Here is a 21,339-nt window from a genome sequence, read left to right on the forward strand (position 1 = left end):
TGGAAACGCTTAGAAAAAAATACAACAAAATCAATGTCGCATTTTCATTGTTTATTGTAATGAAACAGCATTACCAATACAAAAAACAAACAACTTGGTTCACTAAGTATGAATTACAAAGTTCAGTCTGGTCCACATGCAGCAGTGACACTGTGAACGGCACAAACATGGAGCCGGTTTAAGGCAGTTTTTGTGTTCAGCATTGTCATTTGTCGAGTGGATTCAGACACAACAGTATAGCATACCACTGTACAGCATGTCTTGGATGCAGAAAGGAGAAGCAACGTGAAACGAAAGCAGGCAGACCTGAGAGGCGTTATCTTACACAGGTAAGAAACTCAAAATCACAAACAAGCCTCCAGAAGTCGCAACCTCACATCACAAACTGAAATTTACAGCCGCAGCATGAACACATTCCTATTAGTGAACGACCAGAAAGCGAGCAGACATCCTAAAGTCCATTTATTGCTTCAAGTATCGCGTTATTATCCTTGTTTTTTTACAACTGTGTTTCCATTTCGCTCTGATTGACACATAATCAAAATTCAAATTCTGCAAATTTTAACATGGAAAAAAAAATCACGCATGACTCAAAAGGCAAAACTCTATCCCCTTCATTTGACTTGACCCACGAGGCAGATTAACTGTTAGGACCACAGTCTGTGTACTTACTGTATAGTGGCCATGACTAGAGTTTCTACGTATGTCGTCAGCCGATAAGCTAAAAGACAACATTCCAAATCTTACTTTGGTTTTCTCATGGAATCACATGTTTTGCTAAAAAAAAAAATAACCAAAGTAGATGTACATGCCAAAAAACATTCTGACTTGAACCATTCCAGACACAGAAGAGGAGAAGTATTGATGTACAGAAACAACTGCCCTTGATAGTCGAATGATGTGAACATCAGTATTTACCTTGAAAATAATTAAAGTCAGCTATTATTTACAATCCATGAATTACTTGATGTTTTTCTGTACATGAGATACTTTAATACCTGACAGTATTGAAAACGCAACGTAAGAGGAAGCAGTTTCGTTTGACTGGAACAAATTCATTTTGTTACATTTTCAAGTTAGTATTGAGTGATTAGTAATAACAACGACAAGGATTAATAATCCAATGTTGACCCTGTTTAAATATTCACCATTCATTACACGTCTCATAATCAGATTAGTGACTCACACCTACACAACATCCGGTTGTAACTGTGTTCGTGATGCAAATAAAATTGGAGATATCTGTTTTCTTTACCATGAATGCAACAGTGGCTGTGGTGGGGGTTGTCCATTTGCATCGGGAGTAAAACAGTATAAAAGCCACATTACCCTGTTGCTAGTTGTATGAGTCTGAATGTAACTTTGAAGTCAGCGTGAGCAAGACCAGGCAAAAAGTTTGTCAGTTTCACATTAAAACATGAAAATGGATCGACAAGCACCACATTTCCAAGAAAAGGAGGTAAATAACAACTGTAATGCAGCAAAAAGAACTAATAAATGATATATATTTATATTATGTACTAAACAAACACCTTGGATCGTCAGAGTAAAGCACATCCCCTCCGCAAAAATCCCACTCAAGTGTACCATAAAATAATATTTACACAGCATATACAATTGTCCAAAAAGACTGTTTTTGTCATTTCACAACGTGCACATAAAGACTATTTCATTTGAAATATTTACCGTTTTTTTTTTTTTTTTTTTTTTGTTAGTAGATCTACAAAGGATCTATAAATGTTGTCCACTTTGGCTGGATGACACGGACTCAGAGAAGAGGTGGCACAAAGGCAGCTAATTCATCTACGAACCCAAAAGGCACATTTTAAGAGCTTCTATTTTGAAGGCTTTTTTTGCGCTTTGACGAAAAAGTCAAGTCAATAGGGAAGATCATGTCTTTAAAAAAATACTAAAACATCTTCCTGTGTTGCCAGATTGGTGTCTCTCCCTCTCTCTCCAGGATATTCTGTATTTGCTTTTCGCCTGAATCAGACAGAGAGCCAAGTCATTTCTATAAAGGCTTGGTTGGTTTGGACACAATGTCGAATTAAAAGCCATAGAATAAGAATCACCTTCCCTTCGCTAAAGACCTCGACCCTTAAACAAAAGGGGCCTTTAAATCAAATACATCTATTGCTGAACAACGATTAGCTTAGCTCAACTTGAGACAAGATATATGTTCTCCTTTTGTCAACCTACCCAGGACTTTTCCAGTATGTACTGTGAGAAAGTCTCTAAAAAGAGCAAAAATGAATGATTCTGTGACAAAACTATGACAGTGATTATAATCACGTTTAGCTTCACTAGCTAGCCCTCGATTAACTCACATGTTTAGTAAATACCAGTAAGGTAATAATAAAACCTGCAACTAAAGCTTTTTACTAGCACAATTGGCTCAACGTGTTGTCAGCGTATTTGGGATGACACATTTCTTAGACTCCTAATACCAAATAAAATCAAACATATATATTAGCCCTGTTTTCAGGTTTAAATATGGTGTGCCTTGTGGGTGCAGAGCCAGACAGGCTACGCTAAGCTAACCAGCTTTTGCAACTTCAATCACAGCAAGTTCTGATCTTAAATATACTGTTTTTATGTAAATATTTGAGAACATATGGCACTAGTCAAAGTCACTACAAAGTTAGTCTCTGGAAAATCTCACATTTTTCTGAATCTATACAAAAATATAAAGCTGCACACTAGCTACGTGTGCATCAAGTGCCTCACTACATCTTCCAGCAAGTGTTTTGTGTCATGTGACATGTTTGAAAAATAATCATGACAAAAGCAAAAATGAGATTTTATGTACAATATCAGTAGATGTGTGAATATTTACATTCATTCCTTGCGAGTTGTGTGACAGTAATACTTCACAGCTCTGATGAAAGCAGCTCTTGTCTGGTGGGGAAGTGTCTTGTTTTTGTTTTGTTTTTGTTTTTGGTAGCTTACAGACTTTCTATTTGACTAGATCAAGATGAGAGTTGATTTAAGGGCTGTAAGTGTGTATGTGCATGTGTGTTGGCTAAAGTGAACTGTGATGCGGGAAGTGCTCCTTGTTTGACGGAAGACTCCTCTTCAAGTGCACAGGCTCCAAAGACTGACTTAAGTGCCCCGGGCTGAATCGCTCTTCTCCAGCCATTCAAAGCATCAGGGGGTTTGTTTCGTCCAGGCTGGTGACCAAACCGTGACGATTATTTCAGGTTGTCTTCATGTGACGGGGCCTTCTCACGTCGTGTCACTTTCAGCACGTTACAGTAACAGTAAAAGATAAATAGAGTCCCTCCAGTCTTCAAAAGATGCAGCAGCAATTGTTCCGGTGTCAACGGTCAATGTCATTCTGAGGAGGAACCTCCTGTTCCCCAGATGTTGGCCCAGGGGTGGCAGAGCGAGAGGGGCATGAAGGGTGGCCCTCTTAGTGACCACCGCTGGAGCCCGGCGGGTTGTGGATCCAGTCTAGGACAATGAGTGACAAGCTGCCGATCATGAAGATGATTCCCACCACTAGGAAGACGGCCGCCTGAGGAGAGAGAGACACGGCGATGAAGGTCGGCGTGCGATGATGATGATGATCGTGGGAGGGGGACGCTGAGACCCCCTACTACATGAAAACAGTGCTGGGAAACTAATACAGTGAGAAAAGTCCTGACTGAGCACATGTGTGTTTCTGCCGACTCACCCCGATCTTTTGAGGAGAGCGCATGGGGAGGGTCTTCACCAGGCGGATATAGAAGGCAGCAGGGAGGATGAAGATGAGCATGGTAGCTGCAGAGGAACCTGCGCAAGACAGAACAAGGAACTGACCTTTCAGCATGTATTAACAGCGATAACTTCCAGAGCCGACACGGACCGCAAATAAATACAGGAACATGTTTGCCTTTGTACCCGTATTTACTTTCCATATTTCCACGCAATATTTGGAAAACTAATAAGGAATCATAATAGAAACGATTTGGAAAATGCATAATGAAATACAGTTTATACAGCAGAAGAATTCAAAGAATAGTTTATATTTTTACATTTACATTTCGTTTAACATACTGTCAATTGCAATCATTTCTGATTTTATACCTAAACATTCATTTATAAATTCATTCCAAATTCCTTTATTTCTAGTTAGGTTTTCTTACATTTCCATATCAATTTCCATATTACTACATAATAATGGGGGTTGTGCCATCTTTGCTTTTCATAAGCTCCATCACAGTTTTCAACAATATTCAATATGTCAACCAATGAAAAGCATTTACAAGCCCTTTCTCAGTTCTATTTTCATTTCCATACAAAGAAACCAGACCCTTACGGCGATCATTTGTGTCAGTTGGTCCAGTACTGGTGGTTCACCAGTTGCTGTGGCAAATGGAAGGCTGTATTTTTGGGTATGGAAGTTTGTAAGTCAAACAAGGAATTAACACTATTATTGCTTACAATGATTTCATTCACAAATGTTTGCGTCTGTGCTTGATATTTGATGACACACAAAAAGTAAAGAGTGAGCGCTTTGGCAACCTTTAAGTGGAGGTCAACCACCAAAGTCAAGACATGTCAACAAGCAAATAATTCATGGGAACAAATTAGATTCTACTTAACTTGGAAAATGATTCACAATGTGCATAGCATTTGAGAAGTGACAGTAATGTTTACAGTTTTCACTATCTAGAAATTAATATATGCTTGGCAAACACATATTCTTAGCTCTATCTGTTATGTAATAATTATAGTCTATGATGGATAAAAATGTGTTTCAATATTTGTTTGTAATTCTTGTGTATCACAACTGAATTACTATTTCAAAAGAAGAGCACAGAAACCTTGCTATTGTATCATATCAGGATAAGCCAGGACTGAACTTTACTTACTGTTTATGTTTTTGAGTCCTGGGTTTGAACCCAGAGCCACGATCGCCTCACACAACTCTACAGCTGGTGAAACATTTTAATGAGCCCTGAACTCATACAAGGGTGCAGGGGGTCAGACTCACCGATGAAGCCGAAGATGTCCCGAATGGTGGGAACAAAGATGACCAGCAGGTTGTTGAAAGCCAAGATGGCGGCGGCGATCAGGAAGTGGCGAGTCCAACTGAACTCTCGCCCGCTGAAGAGCAGAGTGGTGATGGAGGAGCGGATCTGAGGAACAGCAATGACCATTGAGTCAGTAAAGTAGTTCTTCTACAGCGCAAAACAGACATTCCAATTTTAATTCCAACAGATATTAAATGCACAGCATAGTATATGCACTTGTTTACGTCATGAGTTCATCTACTTTGGTGCTCTCCACAATGACAATGTTCCACATGAAGGCTCCAATATTTCCTTCCATGGAGGAAAACATTTCCGAGTCACTTCCTTTGCTGTATTACCAGAAAAGGGAGTATGGCAGCGAGTGTCGTGTGCATCTGAAAAGCTTTGTTTAATATGCAGGAATGCTGCCGTGACGCCCTGATCCTCCACATTTTTCACATTTCTTAATGCTTTTAATTGTTCTAGATCTTACCAGGGGTGAAACGTACTCCTGTACTCACAGCTTCAGAATTGAGGTGTTATGGCCCATATACTATATAGGCAACTCTATACAGTTATCTTTTTCTGCAATGACTTTGCTGCATTGTATTGACCCTGAAACAGCAGTATATAAAGCTTATCATTTTCTCTGAAGTTAGTAAAAACGCTTAAGTACAAGCCACAGGTTTTATCCCATCATGATGAAGGTACACGCCATAGTTGACTCAATGATGAACATTAAGATTTTGCTAAACATATGAGTTTTCTGAGGCACACAGTCCTCCACTTGCTCGCTGACTGAAGTGTGTCAAGCGCTAAGAGAGTGTGTGAGTTTGAGGATGCCTGGTGCTACTGAGCCACAGGGAACCCGTTCAAACCGCCCAGTGGGTGAAAGGTCGTGGGTATCAGGTGAAGCCTGAGGCACCCTCCGCTAGTCGGTGGGAGAAGGTTACATGAGGTGGGCCTTATGGCGCCTGTTCAAAAAAAAAAAGGCAAGGGATTATCTCCTGTGGAGCAATGGAACCATGAGATTGCATCAGCCGGCTGTGAGAGGAGGGCAGGCTTGTCTGCGGGAGGGCGGAGGAGGTGTTCCCTCACACAAATGATCACCAAGCTGACCTCCTTCCTCTTTTATTTTGGACAGCCCAGTAAATTACAAGCTACCGGGGCAAAACATCACCCGCCACAAGATGCTTTCATGACACTGACGGAATGGTCTCATTGAACCCAAGTCAAGTAAACCTCACCTAAACACCTTATTTCAGTTCCACTTGTTTGCCATGAACTGACTAAAAACATAGTAACAAATGTATCACAAAGCACCTTAGCTTGACTTATTTCTAAGGGGTAGAAATTCAGGCGCTTGTCAGGTTAAAAAAATGTATAAACAAACAAAACAAAACTGTCTTGAATTTACTGCATTACAACCTCAACATAATACTTTTCCTCGACCCTACAAACAGGGCCTGAGCACTCCACTCCTCACACCTTCTGCCCTCCCGTTGCATAATTAGGTCGAAGTGGAAAACTCAAGCCAGTTTGGGGAATTTCTCTTCAAAGCTCCAAACTATTCAGCACCCGACTACTACTTGGCACAAAGCCTTTGGAGTTGACTGTGTGATATTGACACAACTCTGACTCTCTACCTGTCAGACACACAAACAAGCCAGATCAGACCGGCCGCGTCTAGATTCAACAAGATCCAAAGATTTAAGATGAACTCGGTGACATAGACCAAGATTAAATGGTAAATTATTTCATGAGGCCACGACGAGGAATTAAACTCTTTTACTGCGATCAGCCTATTTCTAACACAAAGCCACTTACAGAGAACTGTAAACACCATTAAAAAAAGACTAATGTTTATGACAGCAGCACTGAAGCGGGACCAGTCAAATTGCAGCTTTTTCACTTCCATATTTAACAATCTAAAGTAAATAAAGCTGTGCTGCTGTGCATGTGAGCTCTCTAGTGGCTACAGCAGCGCTCTGCATGAGGACAGAAGGAAGGAAGGGAAGTTACCCACTGAACAACTGACCCCAGCAAGACCAGATGGCCCAAACACTTCTGTCGACACGTGCTCACCCGTCTATTGTCAAACAGAAGGGTTTGACGCACATGAGCACTTGGGTCCCTTATGTCCTCCGTATTACAAACATTGACGTCTTTAGCAGCAACACAAACATGAGAGAATGAAATCATTGTAAGAAGAATGTGGGTTACTGTGCGTCACGATGAATGACACGTAAATTAAAATTCCAAATCAGGTCGCTTACAGTTTAAACATGGACATATTGAGACTTGTGATTCCAAATATTTCAGCTAGCATCCAATAATAATCAGTTTTTTTGTTGAGGTTTACATACACACTACATATACATTCTTCCCAGTTTAATGGTAAGAATATTTGCCATAAGAAGCCACGTTTTTCAATTTGAATGAATTTGGTATGTTACTGAATCAAATGACAGACCCATACATACATTTAAACAACAAAATATTGTTTATTTTGCATCAGTTTGACAATAGCACAATAAATCATGATGGTGAGTGACTATATTCAAGTTTTTATATCACATTATTTAAACTAAAGCTCTTTTAATGTCTTGAAAATATTTGTATAAGAATTTCAATTTTATAAGAATTTCAAGTCCATCCAGAGTAGTGGAAACCCTGGTCATTGTGTAGTGAAAAACCTCCCTGAACAAAAGCAAACAGATGCTTTTGTTTGCTTTTGTTCGGGGATTCCTCCATGTTTGTTGTTGTTGTTATCATCCTAGCTGCGATGTGTCTTGTGCATCAGTGTGTTCAGTGCACTGTATTATCATGCTGCAGTTAAAACTGCAGTCATGTAAGGACGGAGCTTAATTGATGTATATTAAAAAGCAGTTTACATGAGATGGAAATGAAAGCAGAGGGGATATAAAGCAGTTTACTACTGAAAGTCTCCAGTCAGCTAATCCATGTGTCGTCTTGAGGCATTAGAGATCTGGCTGAAGGTTCACAGCCCGACAGCGAGACAGCGAGGTGAAGGTGATGCACTTAATCTGCTCGTTTGCAACACTCTCCCAGGGATTCAGCCCACAGCCTGAGAACTGGGCCACGCTGACTCCACATGAAGCCCTTTCATTATGTGCTGAATCCTGGCAAAGCCCTGTGCGGTCTGGCTGGTGTTGGAGTCTCTGTTTCACGTGACTGCATTCAATTTTAGCATCCAAACACGTGTCTCTCTGCCTCACACACACACACACACACACACACACACACACACACACACACACACACACACACACCCTCTGTGTTCTTGACAAGGCAACCAGCACCAAAGATGGTGGCAGATGAATCTGACGTTAATCTACACTTGAAGCATGGCAGCATTTCTTCCAAAATGAAGGTCAGCAGGATGTAAAACCAACCTTGTAAATGTCAAAGCACACTTGGCAGTGAGGTAAAATCACCCGTGCTTCATGCTCAGTCTCAGTTGTCGTCTCTTATTTACGCTTCTTATTTGAGGTGCAGCGTGACTTGCCAGTGCGGATGAATGAAACGTTGACAGGGATTTGTGTTACGGGTTGAAACAGGTCCGACACGTCAGTGAGTCACCGACGTCAGCTCCTCGCAGTGGCTGAATCACGACACTATCACTGAGCAGCCATTTATCATTCCATTGCTCATATACTATCCACCAACGTCAACTGCTTTGTTTGGCCTAATCTTTCTTTTCATTCTTTGGATGAAATAGTTGACATGCTTCCAGAGAAACGCAAGATGACTCTGAAAAGCTCATTCATGTAAATGTACACAACATTTATATCCCTGTTATGGTATACAACTATTTACCCACGCTTCTCAATATACTTTCAACTGTGATGCATTTAAATTTGGATGACGATAATTACACGTGTGCTGTCCCTGAACTGGAGGATATTATCATCTGTTCCAACAACACAGATGAAAGTGTAAATATAGAGGTACAGTTGTGTACTACTTCAGAGAAAACAACGCAATGAAATGCAAATACATCAAACAATATTGGAAAGGGTTGCTCTGATAGTGTCACATGTGTAAATACTTGGGTTTATATTGCCCTATTTGCTTCATGGATAATATGTAAGGATCATCTAGAACTGTGGGGTCAGACACTGATAGTTTAATATGAAATCTGGAGGAAAACTTAGGCACTTACACGTATGTGCGGGTCAGAGAATCATGATGTGTGTTTGTATTAGAGTAAACATCATTTGATTTCGATGAAACATGTTCCATTTGGACAACTTCATCTTTTAAGGTACAAATAAAGCAAACTCATGAGGATGTATCCTTTCTCATGAAAATATAATCGACTGCGCTTTGGAAATAAAGATGCTGTTCTTCTGTTGAAAGGTTGTAGACAGTCTCCCCCTGCCGTCCCACATAGTGGCTCCACCCTTCAGTCTCACTGAAGGTGACGGTCGGAGGATTTTTCCACTGTCCACTCTGATCCAGTAAACTTCCACTGACGGGTTGGGAGGGGGGACTTGGTGTCCGCCACCTCTGCAGTACACACACCGGCCAATAGTCGGCAGGTCAGCATTAGAACTTTGGGTCAGTCTTGAGTGGGTGTGTAAATAAGGGTGGGAGATTCTCTTGTATGGTCTGGGAAAATCTTGTAGAGGCTGGCTCTGCTGCATCATTCTCAGTGAGGGAATGTCGGTGCCGATGCTGCCCCCTAGAGGATATATGCCGCAATAACGTCGCACCAGTGAGAAGCTACAACAGGCGCCACTCAATGAAATATCATTGCATTGTTTAATTTTCCTTGGCAAGCAATAATTTGTGCATATGAATCATACAAATAAAGAATTGCTGGTGGTAGTGTTTTTATGCGTTAATGTGGTCACAAGGGGTCACTGCACCTCCTCAAGCTCAGCTGCCATTAGTGTTTCTTCAATCTAAATTTAGCCCATGACCATATATGTCGAGAGAAAAGGAGCGGCGAGTGAATGCATGAGTGAATGAGTGACAACCTTTAACCCCGTCATTAGAAAGCACTGAAACAGGCCTCTTGTAGAGTGTGATTAGAAAGGTGCAGCCACTTCAGGTTGCAAATGTTAAGGTTGTTATGTCGGCAGTGAAGTGAACAGCATGTACTTTGCAGCTAAGTGCCAGGAAAATAACACACTCCAAGAATATGACAGAAACGCTGCAGCTCTGCCACTAACACAAACAAAGGTCTGTGCGCCTCCTGGCTCCTTTGCCATTGGTGGGTGAGGAGGCGTGAGCTGAGGTGTGTTGTTCCTCGCGCAGAAGAGAAAGTGGCAGTGTGTGCGTCACTACGTCTCACACCGAGATGAATCACCGATTTTCCACATGGGATTGTTTTCTTAAATAACACGCACGGTGTTTCAGTACTCACAGGAAACAGCACGATGGGGACGGTCAAGGTGACGGCGGTCAGGACAGCCAAACGCACCAGCAGCAGCAAGTTGTCGAATTTATACACTTTGGTGAAAGTGTGGAGCAGCTCTGCCTCAACGTTGTCTGTTGATCACAGGTGGAAATATGAAGAATCGCACAGGCTTTTTCAGTGTAACAACCCGTATACAATGACACAGTCTAACATTTCAGCACATTTAACCTTGTTATTTTGGGTCTCGTATACAAGGTTACAGCTGACTTACAATGACAATAGCTAAACACAGATAAACGTGACAACACCCGAAAGATAACTGGTGCTGTCCAAATATGACTCACTGCAATAACATGCCTATCATTACTGTTCACAGCTCTATATTTCCTATCTGCAGAGGGTTCTACATTTGACCAATCAGAAGCAAGACCCATGTCAAGGAGAGAATAAATAAATTACAACTGCCTGAATTACTGAAATAAAAGAACCCAGTGACGGGGCGTTACTTTTGGGACTGAGATGTGATAAAGACAAATGTTCTTACCATAGAAAGTGAGGTATCCAAACAGAGCTGACAGCATATACATGATCAGCATAGCCAAAATCGACAAGTTGGAGACATTCTGCATCTTTTTCCTGCTGCGACTGCAACAATAAATGCGAGTAAAAGGTTGAGAATTTGAAATGATGAGTCATGCTGTGTAATACTAGATAGACCACACACGCTTCAACTAAGAGCCATTTGTGATCTAAACAGCGCCCCCAAGTGGTCAGTGTCAGTGACGCTTGAGAATGCATGCTTTCTTTTACAAGTTAGTTTTGGAACATAAACAATACAATGTGATTTTCCAATTTTAAAGTACAGGGGAATTCATCAAAAACATAATGAATGGTTACACAATATATAAAAAAAACAAGTTATACTCATATACACATATTATGTTGCTCTGTACTTCTCCAGTTAAAGAATATCAATGAACATTAGCTTACTCTTTCAGCTCACTGTAGATGGGCAGCACCTCAGGATGGCATACAAAAGCGAAGGCCAAGATGGGCACGGTGTAAGCAGTCTGGAGGGGAAAAGGTTAAACATATGAACATTAAATAAAACTTCTCATCAACAGCTCATGCAAACAGCATTGAAGCAGTTGGATTTACAAAGAGGGGCAAAACAAAAAAGGGTGAATCGGTAAGTTGAATATTCTGAAACTCAACTCGTTAGATCACATTCATGCCTATAACTGATGGGCGTGATCATACATAACAGTTGTGAGGGATACATCATTGTGTGTCAAGAGCTTTAAAGAAGGTTTCAACCCTCTTTTGTTTATTGTTTATATTATGCCCATATGATGATGACAAGGTGGGTTCGGAATCTACATCATCCATCAAAGAACACAGCTACTGTTTGCACATCTATAAGTTAATAAGTTATTTTATATATATTTTTTTAGATAAAACATAAGGCGTCACTTTCCAAACACTAATCTAGACTGGTCCGGCACAAACTCTAGTACCACTGGAACGTGACAAAATGAGTCCCAGGGCAAAGTGCGGTCACTATGCTTCACCCTGAAACCTTCAACTGCTGATTTACTGACTTGTTGAAAGGACACAACAAAAGTGGAAACACTCCTAAAAACCCAACCCATGGCAAACACGTCTTGACAAATAGTTGACATTCCAAACCTAACTGGCAGATAACTGTGACTTTAGAAGCTGGGTGAGACCTTTCTGATGAGGGAGACTTCTAGATCGTGTGCACGCAAGACAAATGCATAAAACAAAGACGCTTCAGCCATTGGTGCTCCACAACATCTCCTTGAATATTAAGAGAGCTTCAACGAATTAGCACTGATCACTGGTGCTTGTCACGTGACTTCTTCAACTTTTAATAATACAAAATTAGTCCCCATGCTAGTATGGGGCTCGAAAAGGGGCAGCTGACATTGGCATTGAAAAAAAAATAGTGGCTGAAAAAAAAGAATAAAGGCATGGCAAAAAAGAATATTGGCTGAAATAGAGAAATATATTCTTATTTTTAATCTTAATATCGTATTAGTTTTCAGTTTCTCAGTGCAAAAATGTTTCAGCCAATATTCCGTTTTTCAATGAGTATATATTTTTTTCAATGCCTGAATTATTTTTTTAAGTCAATATTGTTTTTTACCGTCGATGTTTGAGTTCTCTTCAAGGTGGCACTGTTATAGCGTGCAAGGCAGGGAGGGGGCAGAGGGGATGACCGGGGGAGTGGGAAGGGGCGGGGTTTGGATCCTCTGTACGTTTCAACTTAAACAGGCCTGGCACATGAGCTAATGCTGGCGTGAGAGAAGGTGCGCTCGATTTGCGTGTACTTGGCCACAATTTAGGACTTCGTTTAGTACTTAGTTTTACTTATTTATAATTTTTTGCCATGTCAGGTGTAGCGCTCTGTATGCATGAGCTTCGCCGAACACTGTAGAACACTGAACATGATACCAATATGCAAATGACATGACAAACCCTGCCCCTTCCCACGCCCCTATCATCCCCTCTGCTAGTATTTAAGTACCAGTACTAGCATTAAAGCTAGTACTGATACTGTGAGTTCATTTGTGAGTTTCATTTCTTCTTAGTTTAGGGTAGAAGAAGCCACTTCTTCATCCATTACAGATACTACTACTATCGATTCATTAGTACAACAACCATTACCTCACCTAGTACACTAGAAATTGCCACTACAACACCTTTGTTACAGCTGGAATACTTTTTTTTTACTCCAAATTATTACACAATTACGACAGCTACTACCACTACTAAAATGCTGTTTCTGAAAGTAACATTCTGCCAAGGATAAACAAGTGATATCAGGTTTACTCCACAGAGTACATGCAGAATGCAGACCAAATGAGATTAAATTTAAACAAAAAAAGAACTAAAAAAAACTTGTGACCCTACCTGTGAGTTGAAGATGAAGTATTTGGGTCGGCACTGCTCTTCGTCATCGGGGTGAGGCTCGTAGTGGACGCTGCTGGACAGTTGAGCATCATGGCTTCCCTGTGATGCTGGAGACACGTCGGCTCTATAGAAATCCATTTGTGCAGACTTGTTGTGGAGCGCGTACAAGCCCGGCATGTCTGAGGCATTCATGCTGAGGTTGGATGGATGTGGGTTGAGGAGGGGAAGCGGGCAGGGAATCTGGGTTTTCTTGTAGATCACCTGCAAGAGAGGAATTCCACAATAAGGTAACTCTAAATGAGATTTTGTTACATAACAAACCTGTCTGGATATCTGCTGTGTCAGCTTTCAGGTGAGAAAGTATTTCTGGTGACCTTGGGGCAGAGTGAAGCACTCAAAATACTTTTGGTTTGTGCGTTCACAACTTGTTTAAATAACCAATGGACACACCTTGGCTGTGGTTTGGGAGTAGTAGAATGTTTTCTTTCACAAATCACTGCTGTCAACAGTGTGAAAAAATGATTTGTGGACAATGAACCTGAATGTTTAGCCACTTGATTTAGGTTGACCAGGAGTGGGGGGTGGTATTTCCATAAGAATCACCGTAACACAATTTACAGAAATCCTTTGACTAATTTAATATAATTTGGACATTTTTTTAGCCTTAACCTCTTCTTAATACAGCCCTTAGGGACCTTGTTAAATTGCGCTGAGGACCAGAAGGTTTTGAAACAGGGCAGATTTACAAACATTGCTTACAATAAAAAATAAAAAAAATAATCAAGACAGCGCCTACCGATGTTTGTGTCCTTTAATGGGGTGAAATGTATTACTTTTGCTAAATTGCACTTACCACACCCAGGAAGAAGACCATGCAGGTGAGGGAGAAGCCGCTGGTGTAGCCCAAATAACCTGCACACAATGATTCATCATGACAAACTTGATCACCGTCTCGCATGCTGCAACAGTTCACTGCTCCTACTCTTCTACTTATTCCTGTCTTTAAACACAACTCACAATTCAGTGTCTATTCTGGGATGTGGGTCGCATCTCCGATGTGGTTGTGACCCACATCCTAAAATAAGACATTAACTTTCAGTTTTCAGTTATGAAGTAACATGTTTATGTCTCCAGCTGAATACAGGGGTCTGTTTATTTCAAGATATTTGTTCATCACTACGACTTGGTCTACTTGGTTACATAATGGGGGCGAGGGACATGAGCCGAGTGGGCGAAGATCAGATCTGGAGTTGGAGCTGACTATAGCGTTGATAGCAGTGTACCGTATTACAGTCTCGCTTCAGTACCAGGACTGAGTTAGGGTGCGACCAGTTCATGCTATTTCAGGAGCCTGGCAAGAGAATGGAAGGATCCTTGCTGCAGGCGTCACATTGAACATTGCTGAAGTTGGCAGCAGTTTCATGTCTCAACAGCAGCATGTAAAAAGATCCTTCAAGAGGAGAACTGGATTTGGAGTGAAATCATGATCAGTGCTCAATCTAACATATATGTATGTATGAAGCAAACAAGCAGTAACAGCAGTTTAATCTTACCCAGATTTTTTAGCAGGGACAACGGCAGAATGATTCCAACAGACACAAACACCACCAGGTAGTTCCCGTTCATGTACCATTCACTGTAAACATACGTTCAACAGAATAAATCCAAGTTCACGGAAGTTAAACAGCACACAAAAGAACATCAACTGCTGTATGCTCAGTTGCACAGTTGATCATGCATGGCTCAAGTGAGCTGTGTTTATGGGGAAGAGTTCACGTATTATTGGAATATAATGGGGTTTTGTCCGTGGAACCATCAGGATTTGATCTTGTGGGTGATGAAAGACTTACCCAGAGGATTCCTCCACACCCAAGAAGGCCCTGATCACTTCAGGCAGCTCGTACTTCACGATAAATAGATAGCTGGACATGGCTGCGAAAAAACACAGGAAACCATCAATTAAATACTGTTTCTGAAAACTGTGTTTTTTATGTTGAACGGCTAAGTTAAAAAACAGGACACTTCGAGAGGAAATTAGTGTTCTTTCCTTGACTGACTGAAAATATTTAGAGTAGATGATGGCATCATGTTGAAGCCATCGCACGAGCATCTCTAGTTGTCTATAGTTATAAAATGTAATGACGTATCTTCTTCTGGAACTGCCACTATCAAAATAAAAATATAGATAATATATACATAATTATAAGATGGCAAAAATGCTACCCACCTCCGATATTTTGCATGGTTATGGATATAAATGCGGCCATCTTGCCAGGCCAACCAAACGCTCTCTCTCCCAGTTTTTCATAGATGAGGGACCCTGTTAGATAAAAGCAACATAACATTATTTCCCAGAACTCACAACCATAAAAACATTGCTGCACGACAATGGAATATTGAGCTAGTGAAGGTCAATATCTAGCATTTGTACAGACCTCCTTCCTTAGCTGTCATTAGCAGCAGATGCACAGAGTACAATGAGAGGATGGCAACTCCAACCAGGAGGATTCTGCAAAATATATAAGACACAACAATTAAAATGGAATAAAGGTTACAACCTGCTACTAGTGCAATTTAACTAAATATATTTTTGCTACCCTTTTGTGTTTCCAATTGACAGTTCATGTGAAGGGGCTTGTCCCATCCATGCGTTCTTCAGCTGACATTTGATTATATAACTATGTTTCAAACGCAGTTAAATATAGTGAGCCTATATTTACAGAAACGTCAAGGTATATGTCAAAAATAGATGGGGTCATTTATTTTAGGAGTTTTGTTCAATGATTCACGTTCATTTTCCTATCATATGCAGAAAGGATGAAAGATGCATGTTATTGCTAGTGTGAAAATATATAAAGCTCTCTTTTAATCGTCTGAAGTATGTGTAAAACAAGAGGTTTCAAGACTGAAATTCAACACCGTGAATTGTTTACTATACCTTTGTTTACTCCCAGGAATCAAGAGAATCAAAGGGCAACATTGTTCTGACTGACACCATCACAGAAATTTGTTTGAAAAACACAACCTCACTTAATGTGCTTTAAAAACATCTCAAGAGAAGTAATGCGACTCACGAAAAGAGGATGATTCCAGTGTTGGCCATGGCAAAAGACAGACCCAGGATGCCGCTGCCCATGATGGCGTTGCTCAAGTTGAACACAGACATCCCAAAGGATGTATGACCAGGATGCTGTTCAAAATTGAAATTCTTCATAAGCAAACATTCAGGATTGCCAGTGCTGGTCCGCAAACAAACCGGGCTGGTTTTCTTACATATTCTTCGTGGTACTCTTCATATTTCTTCTTCTTCATCATGCCATTTGACAGGAACTTTTGGCTCTCTGCATCATCGTTCTCATCCATAAATTGACTGCAAAGAACATTTGAAATTTAAGCAATTTTAAATGTACTACTCAAACATGCTACAACACTGTCCAGACCCAGCACCTATGTCATGATGTCTCATGTTACTTTTAAAGTTCTTTTGTTTTTTTGGTTGTCATTTATAAATAACACATTCCTTAAACCATTCTTCATGCTCATGGCAGTACTGGTATACTATGAAGAGACAATGAGTTTGATTTTCTGTCACACGGAATGAAACATCAAAAGCAGTTTTAACTAGTGTGTCGCGCGCACGAGTCACGCCAGAAGCTATTGGATGTCGTGACGCAAAGGCGTATGACCTGATGACCTCTGTTATTGCTGGAACTTTGTGGTCAGGTTACATACATGCAGCTCACACCACCATCAGCGCAGTTTAACCCATGAGAGAGTTTATAAAGAGAGCTAAAGAATATGGATAACTACTAAGAACCACTACTTTAATTTGATGTCAACATTTAATTTTTTTCTGCACCTCAGCTGGTAACAGACTTAACTTCAATAACGTTTTGCATATCTCTAGAGTGAAGATATAATCACATTTACCGAATAAGTGAAGATGGAGTATCATGAAGCATCATGACAGGCATCAGTAGGTAGCATTTAGCCTTAGTCGCAACGTACCACAAAACGATAGCCCTCATCATATCGCCCTTTTTTGATGATGATGATGATGACGAATGCTTTATTGTCATTGTACCACAAGTAGTAACAACGGAATAGAAAATGAAACGAAAAAATAAATAATAAATATCAGAAATGCTATTAAGAACTTACATTGTACTTTTGGAATAAACACAATATGTAGGAATAAGGGAATAATAATAATCAAATGAGCGTCTATCACATTCTACGGGCTCTAAAATGCAGGGATTTTATTTAATGGCCGGCGTGCAAGTTGCACAAGCCTGCATGAGGTGTTTAGACTGCTTTAAGGACGACAGACCGGCTTTGATGCTCACCTGTTAATAGTGGCCTTCTCCGAGTCGATGGGGTTAGCAAAGCGATCCTCCAGGCTGTCTGTGCTGTCGTAGTCAGCCTCGGTGGAGACTTTGCTTAGCTCCATTCGATCCACGGCTCCTGGCATTGTGGTCAGCGGCAATATCCAGGTAAGAGAGGCAGGTGTCTGACTTCGGAGGCAAAACTATTCTTTCTATATTTTTGACCCACAGACCTGCGGGACAAGACAGTAAGTTAGTGGGGAGTGTGAAAATGACTTCCTCATCCGGGGTGTGTAGTGTCATTATCTTAAATAAAACTGGAAGGAAACACAGAATTACAAATCCAGGATGGGGGGTAATTCAAAACAAACGATGAAACTAGGTCAAGGATGCATGCAGTTCACAAGGTTGACGATCAACAGAGACCTCGCAGACCACTCTACCTGACCGCAAAAGAAAACAGGCAGCTCCACTTCAGCATGTTCCCCTTATGTAACTCCGTGACAAGTGATGCATATAGAATATAGCGTATATATAGAATACATGCGAATATATGTGAGTGTGTGTCAGGGGCAGTAAAAGGAGCCAGTGTGGTCATGAATGCACAGAAGAGCACTTGGGACATGTCAAGGCTTAGGCAAACTCACAGTGACGCAAAGCCATGGTGAAACGCAAACATACAAGTACACAATAGCAGTGTTCTGGGAACAGACAGGAGCGTACCAGGGAGAATGTTGGTCTTCTCTGTCGTTTGAAGGTATTTATTACAGCAATTCAGTTGACCAGTGACATTTGGGTTTGGTTAAGTGCTGTCAGAGACTCACATGTTCAATAGTGTCACAATTATTCAGAGATAGAATATCTGTCTTACCAATTGTACTTATAAATGATGAGCAGCAGTGGCAAAAAAGTGACCTAATCGTGCTGAGATTGTCTTTTGATCGGTTGCATTATCCATTAGCTACAGATCACAGGTAGAGCGAACTAGACACTGTCAGTCCTCAATCTTTAACCCTCAACCTCATTCCTCAAAACCAAGGGTTAAGGAAGACTTTGTTCCTTAGACCTGGAACACACAATGTTGTCTGCAGTTGTGTTTGTGTTTTATCTCCAGAAACAAAGAAAATACTTAGATTTGTATCTTGGTCTCTCTGTTTTCAACGCCATCTTTGACACTACACAAAGGACTCTGCGTATTCCTCAATACCAAGGGAGGTTACGGAGTTCCTCAAGATTGAGGAAGCTACTTTCCTCAATCTTGTCCCTCAATCTAACTTCCTACGAATTGAGACAGTCCTTGCTCCTCGCGTGAATGTGTGTTTTTGAGGATTGAGGTTGAGGATTAAGGAAGGAATTGGAATGAAGTAACTTGCATACCTAGAGATACAAGTACCAAAACAGAAATATAAAACAAAAAGTTCACATCATGAGTTGTGAACGTGATGACACATTTGGTCAGGCTTTGACTCCACTGGAATCATTATTGTGAAATGGAAATGGTTGAGATCCTATTAAAAAAGTAGTAAAATGATCCTTTAGTTATAGTGACAGTTGAATTTTAGGACAGTAACGTAACATGTTGTGTCATTTCCATTGCCTGAGATCGGTTGGTAAGAGACTGCAGTGGGAACTGGTCGAGCCAGCAGTAAAAGTGGTAGAAGTGTTAAAGTGACTACAGACTGCTTTCACTCTCTGCATGTGTTTGCTGATGGAAGACAACTATTTGTTGGCAATACAACAGTCAAAAGGTTGAGAGACCACCAGTACCACAATGAACATTCAATTTGGGAGGTGTACAAGTATTTTGGCCTGCTCTGGGAAGAGAACATCCATCTGAACATATTACTGCAGTCAGATTTATTGGAGGAGTTACATCATTATACATTCTAAGACATGTAAATACATTTAAAATTTGTATTGATATCAACACACAAACATATACTGTACTGAGGTGCACTGCTGAACTTTCTCTGTACTCATATGTTTGATGTCTCTGTTACACACGTTATATGTCGTGGAAATTCTGATGTCTGGAGAAAACCCTGCAGTCATCTGCATCGCTCCGCCCATCGTGGAAAACAGGAGTGTTTATGACGTACAAAAATCTGCCCCAAAATGTCGTTATCACCAGTAATCCACCAGAAGCCATTCACCTCCCATTCACATATGACTTACTGGCAGGGCTTAACGGGGTACATTACATTTAACCAACATATTACACACTTCATTTCACCTAATCTCTCGCTGTCATTTTCCACAAGAGAGGAGTCTCAGCCTCCACACTTCTCTTGGCCAAGAGGATTAACCTGTCTCAATGAGTTCCCCTCACATACTCCCCATTCTATCTGCAATCCAAACTTGGAAGAAACACTCGCCGAAACACCAACCCATGCTCACAGTTCAAATAGCCCACATGGCCCCTTCCTACCGAAATGCCGTCAAAAAACAACTATTGCACCTTGTACAACCGATTCTGATATCAGAGCATGAGGCGATTTCAGGAACTCCCAACATGACCCAGGAATCTGAGACACTAAATCCTTGCACATCAATAACATATGATTATTGGACACCATAGATAGACATGATATGATGCGTTATTTTCAACTACGCAGACTGAAAGTACACTTGATACTTCGGACTAAGCCTTGGTATAGCAATGGTGAAAAAAAACCTATAAAAATATATTTGCACATGAATAATGTATTTATTGAGAGAATCTGCAGCTATACCAGCCAACTAGTTCTTAATATATACTACGAAGTAAACAGGTTTCTGCATCAGCCGAACGCTGACCGAGCAAAACCACGAACACAAAATTCTGAAAAAGTTTTAGTTCCTCCCAACACTTACGATACTCACTGAAAGGTTCCTTGAAGGTGCACTATTACGTTCCAGTGAGGGAAATCTCCACGTGGACAGAGAAGACTTGGAGCTGGGAGAAAATGAGGCTTTTTCAAACTCAGGTACGAAAGGCAGTTTATAAAGGGGAGGGAGGAGGACCTTGCTCGACCAATGGGTTCCAGAGTAGATAATAGCTCCTCCTTCAATAACACCACACAGACAGAAGATGGAGAAGACATGAGAAGGACCAGTTTGAGAAGTAAACAAAAAAAACAAACCCAAAAACTTTATTGATTTGGCCCCGATAAGCACACAAACAGGAAGTAAGCATCAAGCAGCAGGGGGTTTATGACCCTGTGTCGGAATTCACCAGGAGAGTGAGATGCTTCGCTCCGACTCTTAAATAGCAACAGCCACCTCAAGATGAAGTCACGTGGCAAACCACCTGACCAGAACCAACCTCTTGCATTGGTGCGAATTAAAAACCGGTTGGTGCCAAGACCCAGACCAAAATCCTCACACACACCTCCCACAAATCGAGGCAACAGGCTGTCCGTGGCTCGTGTACACACTAGGAAACACTTGTTTGCACATGCACATCAACCTCACATGGCTGACCAGCTGTATAGTAGGCAACGGTCACTCAATGGAAGAAGGCTGTGTCTACAGGAGACCAATCAAACGCAGGTCTGGGGATTCGCTTCAGCCCGAGGTCAGGAACATATCAAGCATGTGCTTTTTTTTTATGTTACTACAGTACACTCTGAAATGTTGACAGAGGGTAGAGCAAAAACACAACTCATGCTCATGCGAACGGACATTGTGGAAGTTCATTGATTTTTCGTGT

At 41.0% G+C, this 21,339-nt stretch overlaps 1 protein-coding gene across 1 annotated transcript; it reads right to left on the minus strand.

The window, feature by feature from the left end:
• Positions 1 to 36: 36 nt before the first annotated feature.
• On the minus strand, positions 37 to 20,865 carry slc38a4 (solute carrier family 38 member 4). The gene is made up of 16 exons (XM_053861841.1): positions 20,511 to 20,865; positions 17,670 to 17,881; positions 16,597 to 16,693; positions 16,398 to 16,513; positions 15,759 to 15,832; positions 15,551 to 15,643; positions 15,174 to 15,255; positions 14,877 to 14,959; positions 14,177 to 14,235; positions 13,324 to 13,584; positions 11,377 to 11,456; positions 10,931 to 11,031; positions 10,393 to 10,517; positions 4,979 to 5,123; positions 3,677 to 3,774; positions 37 to 3,517 (listed from the first exon to the last, which is right to left on the minus strand). The coding sequence occupies exons 2-16, from the start codon at positions 17,792 to 17,794 to the stop codon at positions 3,413 to 3,415; spliced, it is 1,644 nt and encodes a 547-aa protein (XP_053717816.1). The 5' UTR covers positions 17,795 to 17,881; positions 20,511 to 20,865; the 3' UTR covers positions 37 to 3,412.
• Between the last annotated feature and the right edge of the window lie 474 nt (positions 20,866 to 21,339).

Source organism: Synchiropus splendidus, chromosome 4 (genome assembly GCF_027744825.2).
Source record: "Synchiropus splendidus isolate RoL2022-P1 chromosome 4, RoL_Sspl_1.0, whole genome shotgun sequence".
Lineage (NCBI taxonomy): Eukaryota > Metazoa > Chordata > Actinopteri > Syngnathiformes > Callionymidae > Synchiropus > Synchiropus splendidus.

Coding starts and splice junctions, on each gene's coding strand:
- slc38a4 (XM_053861841.1), bottom strand. CDS start 17,794: ATGCCAGGAGCCGTGGATCGAATGGAGCTAAGCAAAGTCTCCACCGAG. Junction 14,236..14,876: donor GTCCCTGCTAAAAAATCTGG/GTAAGATTAAAC, acceptor CATTGTGTGCAG/GTTATTTGGGCTACACCAGC. Junction 13,585..14,176: donor TGGTCTTCTTCCTGGGTGTG/GTAAGTGCAATT, acceptor CCTCTCTTGCAG/GTGATCTACAAGAAAACCCA.